Source organism: Mauremys reevesii, linkage group 9, assembly GCF_016161935.1.
Source record: "Mauremys reevesii isolate NIE-2019 linkage group 9, ASM1616193v1, whole genome shotgun sequence".
Taxonomy (NCBI): domain Eukaryota; kingdom Metazoa; phylum Chordata; order Testudines; family Geoemydidae; genus Mauremys; species Mauremys reevesii.
In genome coordinates this window covers 65338096-65348369 of record NC_052631.1, presented here as the reverse complement: position 1 = coordinate 65348369, position 10274 = coordinate 65338096, and the positions used below count along the sequence as shown (strand labels likewise).

Here is a 10274-nt window from a genome sequence, read left to right as displayed (position 1 = left end):
AACGGTTCTGTGCCAAGCCCAGCTTTGAACTCTGGAAGGATGTTTGGAGGATCATGAAAGCTTGCAGAACCCAGCTGTGACCATAACCTTCACCCCAACCTTCTCTGTAGCTACATGAATTGACAATTAAAACACACATGGCCTGAAATCCTGCCCCCCAAATTCTCATAATCTCATTGACTAGAATGGAGCCAGAAATTCACCCAGGAGTCTATAAGTTGCCACTTCCAGAGAGATTAGCTGGAGAGTCACGATTTTCTGCTTCGTGCTTCGGGTCAATCCAGTTGAAGGAGCCTGCCTTCTAGCAGCTCCACCAGCTTCTTCCTTTATGAATAGCCAACCTAAACTGCATGGCCTAGCTTCACCACCTCAGCCCACTTTCCCCTGTTCTCCGTATCCTGAGCGTTGAACTAATCAGAGGCACAAGTGCAAATGCAAGAACAGAATTTGGCATCTAGGGTTTAGCTCAGTTGGCTGCTCAAGAAATTATGAACATGCAGTAGTAGAGGGAAATTCTCTTATAGGAGGGACAGTGCATGTTTCATCTATGGTTTGCAATAATACGTGAACACATTGCAATTCTGTAGCACTTTCTACCCATGCACTCAAAGCACTTAAACAGGAAAATACTATGATCCCTATTTTTAAAGATGAGGCACAAGATATTAGATGTTTTTATGAGGTCACAGTGGCACAGCTCGGAACAGAACCCTGCTCACCTGACTCTCCAGCCTGTGCTTAGACTAGGAGAGCACAGGCACCGCCATAAACATATGATCAGATCAGCCTTTTGCAGGCAGGGTTTGGCTCACTCCTGGTGGCCACAGAACACGAAACTCCAGATTATTAAAAGGCTGTTTAAAAAAAACCAAACAATCAAGCACCTTTCTGATTGGTTAAGTCCCCTTGATCCTCCCACCTCCCCGAAGTTGCTCCTTGATCTTGAAAGTATGGCCTCAGAGAATGACCTTTGACCTGTAGGTTGGAGCTTTAGCTTGTGTGTTAAAGTTTTATTGACTATGAGCTTCAGGGCCTCTTTGTAAACAAGCGAAATCCCATTCAAACTCCTCAGGGCTCTGAGACATGACACTAGACATGTCAGGGCCAATGGTTCTCTGGCCTCTCCCCTTATTCCTCCTGGGACTTCTGCCCTGTGTTCTCTTTCAGGAAGTCATAGATGGCAGTAGTGAGACCCCATGTCAGGCAGGACCTGAGGACAAGGAGGGAGCCGCCCCGATACAGAATGGTCAGCTTCCTCCCGTGTGACTCCCAGACAGACCACACAGACTGCCGGAGGCCGAGGAGATCCCTCCCCACAACCTGTGACTGCATGTTAGCAATGAGGACACTCAGAGGGTACAACGCCAGGCAAGTCACCGTCCCATTAACACTGCCAGACACCAGGGCAGGGAGCCAGCTAGGCAAGCCCCTCGCGGCCAGGCCATCACGGAGGGGATCCTTAAAAGAGAAGTACAGTGCACTGCCCAGGCTGTTCCGCAGCAGGACGGGGCTGAGGCCACGGTAGTAGCCTGCAATCAGCCTTTCCTTCAGACCATACGAGTTGAATTCCTGCAGGATGCTGCGGGTGTTTGGGAACCTGGCATCTTTCCGTCCATCTTGCAGGACATTCTGGACCCGCTCAAAGGGGTTCAGGACTAAGGCCTCCACTGAGCCAGACAGGAAGCCCGCTGTCCACCGCTCCCCCAGCGTGCAAGGCTCAGAAGGGTTGCTGGTGAGGAGAAGGAGCAAGCTGTCATAGGTGCCAAACAACAGGGTTCCCTGGAGCGTCTTGGACAAGAGTGGTGGGAAGAGGCCCCGGTAGAAGCGGCGCATGCCCTCCTGGCGCAGTTGCTGTATGGCCTCCTGTATGGAAAAGGCATGGATCTGCTGGCGGAAGATGGTCTTGTAGATGGGGAAGGTCATAAGGGTAGAGAGGAAGCTGGAGACGGCCCCTACATTGAAACTCCTGGAGCTCCACCTTCTCTCTTCCTCCTCCCTCCTCTCAGGGTCTCCGTGCTGCATCCTGGCCTTGTCCCCCATTCTGAGACCTTCTCCTTTAGCCACTAGGATCAGGTAGAAAAAACCCATAAGAGTTTATAAGAAGGCTATGGGGCAAGTGAGTCAGAGTTATTCACCAGCTGGAAAGGTGTATTACTGTCTGGTCGACTAATTTGCTCCTACCTAGAACTAATTCACAAGAAATGACCCCTCTTCAAACACTGACCCCAGGCCACGTTGGAACACTGACTGCCCTGTCCCTTTGTCAGTGGGAGGAGTGATTTTGTCTTTCCTCCACCACCCACCCTGTCTTACCCCAGCTCTCTGCTAACATGAGAGCCACATTTTATCCCTCCTCTCCTATGGGATGAGCACTAACGTTTCCTTATATACTTGTTTCCCCATGTTGCGGGCAAAGCTTTCGTATGTGTTTTTCCAGCAGAGCTGCCTCATGGCAGCAGCCTGAAGTCCCAGCATGTACCTTTTGTTGCTCCCCCTTGTGTCTTTGTTATCAGCATCTACCCTATAATCAGCTGGAGCCAATCATCCCCAAGAGAGAGACATCAATCCAATGGTCCTTTCTGTGGAGGTCTGGTATCTTATGTAGCTTGATAAGGTTTTGCAGTGTCTCTACCCCAGATTACCACTGCTCCTGTACTAACTATGTGTGGCTTCCTAGAATCACCTTCATCAGGCAGTTTGTCCTGACAGAGCCCTGGGTCTGGCTGAAGTCTGTGCCAGTATAGGAAATGAGAGGCCTGGATCTCCATGGAGGTGGGTACTGTACAGTCACATCCCAGGGCACAACCTCTGTGCCATGGAAGCTAAACATTCCTTCCACCTGGAGCTAACCCAGGCATCTAGGGCCTCATCCGAAGCCCACTGATGCCTGGGGGAACTTTTCCTTGTACTTCAATAGGATTTGGATCAGGCCTCTAATTCCCAGCCTTTAGGATAGTGTGCATTAGGCTGTGGGGAACATATGGTTGAATCCGGCAGAGTGGCTGTGGAGGGCCACATGGCAGACTCACTGCAGTTCCACGGTGCAGGTTGAGGGAACAGGCATTGGGTGTGGGGGCTTCTTGCACAGCACCACTTGGCGACCTCCTCCTGAGCAGTCCAGCGGCAGGGCACAGGCATGGGCAGGGCAAACACCAGCTCATCCCTTCAGCCCGGGGGCAATGCTGTATTGCTGCCTCTCACATGGTAAGTGGAGCGGGGTTTTACCCCCACACTTCCCACTGCTGTCCCATTGTTTCCTTGTACTCCCCACCTGCCTGTTTCCATCCAATGTCTTGTCTTATACTTGGATTGGAAGTTCTTTGGGGCAGGGACTGGTCTGTTTGTCCAGCGCCTAGTACAATGGGGTCCTGGTTCAGGCCCTTGGGTCCCAGGCGCTACTGCGATACAAATAATGATATGAAGAAAGTGGGATCTTGTTTAAAGGCACTTTTAAAAAAATCACATCATGCAGCAGCTGCCACAACAGATTTCAGATCTAAGATGACATATAGATACAATGAGCTCAGCATCATGGGCCCAACTCATCCCTGCTGCAACTCTATAGAAGTCAATGGAGGTTACCCCAGGGTGGAATTTGGCTCAATGCAGACTTTCCTTCTGGCTGTGGTGAAGCTCTGAACGGCCTAAGAAAAAGCTTTTGGTAGTAATCACTTCCTCTTATCTTCTGAGAGCTTACCTAGAAGCTTCCTGCAGTGATGGGGTGAGTCTTATTCCACAGGCTACCTGAGTGCAGTGAATTGGGAAGCTGATTTAAAAGGCTGCTGGGAACAATTGTATTGAAACAGAGCTCCCCTGCTGCACAAGTAACTCTTCAAACCATGCCTCCTCCCACCCCACCTCTTTTTATTTCCTTTCCACCTTGCCCAAGTTTTCAGAGAGACAACCCCTCTGCAAGGTGTCTCTGCTTTGAAGAGTCCCTGCCAAAGTGGCATCTTCTGACTCAACAACTCTGCTCCATAGGAGTGGTCTGAGCCCCCTCTGCTCCCATTAGTGATAAAAACAAACTTGACTGGTTGCCACTCTAGCAGTTAGTAGGTAACTACATGAGTTCAGCACCATGGGTCAAACTCCTCCCTGCTGCAGCTCTGCTACAGCCAAGGAAGGTCACTCCAGGGAGGAAGTGGGCTGAGTGCAAGCTCTCCAGCAAGGGGAGGGGGAGATGCATTCCACTCCTCCCCAGGATTATTCACCATCCTGCTTAGGGAACCTAATTGTGCCATGACAGATACCAGTGACACACCTAGGCCCTGCTCCTGCAAAGACAGCTGCACAACTTCACACACATGCAAACAGACTCACTAAAGTCAGGTGAAGTCTTTGCAGGATGGGAGCACTTGGCAGAATCCCAGGGTGACAATGGCAGCACATAGCTGTCTCAGAGGGTGTGCTTCCAATTGTACATTCAGGGCAGGGACAGTTTCTCTTTCCATCCGCTCTCACTTCTCAGCCTGCATCTCAGCCATCTCCTGGATGGAAACAGTACAACCAAAGCCAAACTCCTGATCTTCCCTCTCAATCCATCTCCATAGCCTCTCCTCTGTTACTGATATCACTGCCACCATCCTCCCTGGGCCTGGATCCTCCTCCATTTCCCTACACATCTGGGTCAGATCCAAATCCTGCTGCTTTCTCCTTCTCAGCATCTGTCTCACCTACCATATTACTTTTACACACAGACACATGCGCCTCCCCTTCAGTTCATACAAAATGCAGCTGAACTCCTTTATCTCTCAAAAAAATCCCTCCACTGGACACCCCGCCCCCCAATCTGCTACTGCATCAAAGTTAAACTTGTCAGCATCTCCAGCTTGTATAACTCTGCTCCCCCAACTTATACGACCATGTCAGGCTTCATGTTGCCCCCACGCCCACCTGTTTGTCAGCTTCTTGCACATGAAACCAATGTTGTCACAGGCTGGGGAGCGGCTCTACTTTCTTTCCTCTAGGAATTTTAGTGGGTATTCTAGCTTTTCTACTTCTTTAGGCTCCTAAATCCCTCAGAGTCTGGGCCTCTGGCCTTCTTCCTCAAGGGTACCTAGGCATGGGGCAACCAAACTTCCTGTCCATAAGGCCCATACCCTATCCATATCAACGTCCCTCTTCAAAATCCCACTTCAGCCATGCAGCATATGAGGAATCTTGGTAACCTGTATATGAAGTTCCTCTTTTTGTTCTCCATCCTCAGTTGGTCTCACTCTGTCTTTAGACCACGAGTTCCTTAGGCCTTCTTCAGGGTCTAGAAAATACTAGCACATTACAGGCTGTATCAAATAAATAGCGAATAAAACTGTGTGTTGACACTGCCCCAAATAATATCAGCTGAGGCTGCAGTCTTATCACCTGTGAAGATGCAAAGAGCTAGTAGATTTTGTGACTGGGGTAGTAAGTTGACTCAGATCCCAGACTGAGTTGTTTGGACTGCCAGATGCAGGGGAAAAGAACCATACTTTATTTATAAACTGAGCAAATTTGATCCGGACTCAATGCCACACAATGAATATGGACCCCACACAATGCCATTCTAACCTCAGCCTTTTCAGAGGGTCACAGAATAGGGTGACCAGATAGGAAGTGTAAAAAATCAGGAGGGGGGTCAGGGGTAATAGGTACCTATATAAGAAAAAGCTCCCAAAATCAGGCCCGTCCCTGTAAAATTGGGACATCTGGTCACCCTAATCACAGAACCAGTGTGGGGAAGAGGATGGGGGAAGAGAAAGGGAAGTCAGATCCAGCAATGTTGGTGATCCCTTACAGTCTGATGCCACTTTCAGAAGTGCCTGGATAAGAAAGTTAATCTACATCGGACAAAAATATATATATATATATTTTCACATGAAGCAACTGTCATCAAAGGCTGGGGAGGGGCTCTGCCTTCCTTTCCTCCATGAATTTCAGATTGGGTATTTTAGTCAGACTGCTCTGCAAAAGGCAGATTTGAGGGCAGGAAAGCATAAAAACACCCTTATAATTTTATGCACTAAATCGCTAAGAGGAGAATGTGCCGATCAAAAATCAAGGACTGATGAGGTTTGCTTAGGATCATCTCTAGGAGGTTTGTTTAAAAGGGTCAGAGGGGACTTCAGTTCTTTAAGCAATTAAAAAAGGGGGGGGGGAAGGTACATCACTAAGCCAAGGGGAGGCAGAAGAAACCCTTTTAGAAATACTGTACCAATATTTTACCTTGTGTTTATCTTCCAGCTGTTCCTGCTTTCCACACACACATTGCCTCTCCCTCCTGGCTTGCTCTCAATTCATTCTCCTTTGCAGATGGTGAATGAGCTTTATTTTACCTTATGTCATTTGCAGCCCCTGAGAAATAGAGGGCTAGGTTACCACATCCTCTTTCCACAGAGACACCGCCCTGCCACAATCTCATTGGTTGCCCTCACTGCTACTCAGGAACATATCTTCAGCATTAGCCAGGGACAGGCATATTACAGCTTATCAACTGGGATGCTTTAGGGACTGAGGCATCAGCAAGAATAGCTGCAAGATCTCAGTGAGTTAAGCATACTGGAGCACAGCTGACCAATGGCTGCTCAGGGGTGGGGTCGGGGAGCAGCATGGAAACCATTATATTACCTTGATTGTAATGCATTAGTTCACTCTCAGGGTTGCAGGGATTCAGCACTACACTCTTCTTGTGTCAATTGTAGACTGTGTTAGAGCTTGAGAGCCCCCCTTTCCAACAAAGCACATACTAGACAAAGGGAAGACTGTCCGGAAAGAGTGCTTACAATAATACATGTGGTTACAACTCATCAATTCTTTGGAGTGTTAGCTGCTGAGGTCTGACCATCCAAAATCAGCCACTAATACAAAAAGCTTTAAAACTAGCCCTTGAAATTGTTTTACTGGCCAAGCTTTTTCTGGGCATGGGGTTTTATCACTCTCACCAAGCCACTATTTTTGTGTCTGCATAGATGCAGGATAATTTTGCTTTAAATGACAGCATTTCTGATTTCTTTAGCAGGAACCAGCTGCATGGTTCATTTCTGATGTTAATTTATAGCAATGGAAGCAAGATACTGACAGACAAGAAAAAATGGAAGCAACCTGGATCTCAAATGAGAGCAAAGAACAACTGTGAATCATATTAATAAATTAGATTGAAGTCCGAGTTTGTCAGGGCTCAGACACATCCCACTAATGGGCAATTTCCAGGAACATCCAGTTAAGTACTTCCACCTTTTCATGTTCTCTGTATGTATAAATATCTTCTGTGTGTTCCATTCTATGCATCCGAAGAAGTGAGCTGTAGCCCACAAAAGCTTATGCTGATGAAATAAATTTTAGTCTCTAAGGTGCCACAAATACTCCTGTTCTTTTTGCGGATACAGACTAACACGGCTGCTACTCTGAAACCAGTTAACAGGATTTCTCTGCATGTGATCAGACATGGGATTGTGCTTTCTCCAGCCCTCTGCACATGGACCAGCAAACTTTTTTAAATGAAAGGAGGGATTTACTATGGGGAATGCTGGGCCAGTGGGAAAGGGTGGAGCACAAACCAACCACTTCAAATATTTCTCCTTCTCCACATGCTGGGCACTGGAGAACTTGCAATTTGATGTTAGAGTGCAAAATAAGGAGGGAAAATCTTCCATCAGTAGGGACTGAACTTATCACCCGAGAGGCAGCTTTTACAGCAGGCCAAACTTTTACATGTATTACAACTTGGCATGAGCTCATTTCTCATTTACTTTGTTTGACTTGCTCCATGTTCTAGGTGAAAATTGTTAGGCTTTTGTTGATCCTGCTCAACATTTGTCCTTTGCTGTAGGCTGAAGTCATCCTGTTGAATTTCAATAAATTGCAGTGGAGTCCAGAAAAATCAGCTAGTGTTCAAACAGATCTGCTCTCCTACCAAAAAGAATGAGAGCAAGTAGCAAATTACATTGCTCTTGTGTAGACAGCTTCAGGTTTGCCTCATTCTGCAAAAATCAAATAGCAGGGATACAAGAGTTCTGCCATTAGTGAGGTAACATTCTGGTTCAGACAGGGTTACGAGAATAGGTACGTTTTCAGAGACGTGCTTTGTGTTGACTGCGCCTTTCACTCAGTTGTGCAGTTCTTTAGCACTGCCTAATTATAAAAATCTCTTAACTACAGCCGAGTGCACCATTACTCCTGGGTACAAGAAGTAAGAGGCAGTGAAGAATTACAAGTTTCTGGCATTTCATGCTTATATTATAGGCTCCCCTTCTGTATAATATCACCTTCCTAAAGGCATCATTCTGCAACATGATGTTCCTAGGAACTGTATGGTAAAGACACGGAAGGCTGATGATGTTCAGTAAATGACAGCATGTATGCACGTGGCATGTAGTTCACTTGAGAACTGTCTGCTAAATTTGAAATATGCACCTTTCACATTCATTTAAGGGCTCAGACCACTACAGGGCCAATTGGGAACCAAATGCAGGAAAAAAGGGATTTAGTTTAGGCACAGAGCACAATGTGCATGGAGTGGTGCTACTGCACTCAAACTAATGTAAGGGGGATTGGGAGAAGAGGGATTTAATTTCACTAGAAGAATCATGGACATGCAAATCTATATCGAGACATCTGCACCTCTTAAATTCATTTTATGATTGCATCATCTGAGTCTAGTCACCCAGAAGCAGCTGTTTCCCTTAAAGGTATGGCAACAAGAATGTCCTTATAGAATAGGTACATATTATCTTTTGCTTTTGAACAGGGAAACCCCATGAAGCAATTAGGAATCTTGCCAATCACATCTAGTTGCTCTCACTATAGGTCTCCGATGTATGGTGCTCTTTTATCCAGTGGAGGCCCACACCCATCCAAGCAATATCACGCACTATAGTTTTAACTAGGGCTGTCAATTAATCAGTTAACACCTGCGATTAACTGAAAACAAAATCAATTTTTTTAACATAGCATACCTCTGGGCAGGGAGGGAGGCAGAAGGGGGGCTGAAGCCCAGAACCTCCAGCCTATATTTGAAAATACAGAAAACATCCAAAAATATTTAAGTAAATGGTATTCTATTAACAGTGAAACAGTTTAAAACTGATTAGTGCAATTAATAGAGTAACTCCTCACTTAATGTTGTAGTTATGTTCCTGAAAAATGCGACTTTAAGCGAAACGATGTTAAGCGAATCCAATTTCCCCATAAGAATTAATGTAAATGAGGGGGTTAGGGTCCAGGGAATTTTTTTTCACCAAACGACTATGTATATATAAAAACACACACACACACACAATAAGTTTTAAACAAAGAAACAAATTTAATACTGGTACACAGTGATGATGGTTGTGAAACTTGGTTGAGGTGGAGGAGTCAGAGGGTGGGATATTTTCCAGGGAATGCCTTACTGCTAAATGATGAACTAGCAATTGGCTGAGCCCTGAAGGGTTAACTCTCACTCTACAACACAGCAGGAATGGAGGGAGGGGGCAGACAGAGAGACACACACATTGTATGCAAGAGAGAGATGCGCATTTCCCCTTTAAGTACACTGCCTTGTTAATTAGATCAGCTTGCTGAGACCACAGCTGCTGCCTGCAAGGTTCCTCCATCCTGAGCCCTGTTGTGTGTCCCCCCTGCTCTATGGAAGATGGGGTAAGCGGGGTGCAGGAGCAGAGGGAAGGGGACACCCAGACAGCCTCCCTCTTCCTCCCCTCTCCCCCGCACAGCAAGCAGGAGTTTCCAAGGCAGAGGGCAGGAGCAGCACATGGCAGTGGGGGGAGAGAGAGCTGAACTGCCGGCAATTGCTAGCCTGCTGGGCAGCTGCTGCACAGGGAACTTAGGGGAGCGGGGAGGTGATGGGGGGCTGCCAGTCCACCCTGGTTTCAAGCCCCCACCAGCTAGCTGCAATGGGCTGCTCTTCCTGCAAGCAGTGGACAAAGCAGGCGGCTGCCAAACGATGTTAGAAGGGAGCATTGCACAACTTTAAATGAGCATGTTCCCTAACTGATCAGCAACGTAACAACGAAACGTTAACCAGAACAACTTTAAGTGAGGAATTACTGTATTTGTAATTGTTTGACAGCCCTATTTTTAACCAATACCTCCCTTTCAAGTGGTGCTTTTCAGTGCTGCTAAATCACTAAATTCTACCTATGCACAATGAGACTGTTTAAAGCAGAACTGGTGTGCCTGCTAGCAATAGAGGGGGGCAGGCAGTACATTTCAAGTAGCTTTTGGATTCTCCCAACTCCCCGCATAATATTTTTCATGTGAATCAGTGCCTTGTGGAGTAAGGAAAGGTTCTTAATGTCACT

The 10274-nt window shown here is 46.9% G+C and overlaps 1 protein-coding gene across 2 annotated transcripts; it reads right to left on the bottom strand.

The window, feature by feature from the left end:
- Positions 1 to 693: 693 nt before the first annotated feature.
- Positions 694 to 7771, bottom strand: SLC25A53 (solute carrier family 25 member 53). Of its 2 annotated transcripts, none has more exons than XM_039487346.1 (3): positions 7725 to 7771; positions 6202 to 6330; positions 694 to 2063 (listed from the first exon to the last, which is right to left on the bottom strand). In XM_039487346.1, exon 3 carries the CDS (start codon positions 2038 to 2040, stop codon positions 1129 to 1131), a length of 912 nt encoding a protein of 303 aa, XP_039343280.1. In that variant the 5' UTR covers positions 2041 to 2063; positions 6202 to 6330; positions 7725 to 7771; the 3' UTR covers positions 694 to 1128. The 2 variants fall into 2 exon arrangements, 1 of the variants encoding a protein (XP_039343280.1); XR_005584428.1 differs by lacking the exons at positions 694 to 2063; positions 7725 to 7771 and adding exons at positions 4329 to 4487; positions 5169 to 5267 and having other exon boundaries at positions 6202 to 6343.
- Between the last annotated feature and the right edge of the window lie 2503 nt (positions 7772 to 10274).

Coding starts and splice junctions, on each gene's coding strand:
- SLC25A53 (XM_039487346.1), bottom strand. CDS start 2,040: ATGGGGGACAAGGCCAGGATGCAGCACGGAGACCCTGAGAGGAGGGAG.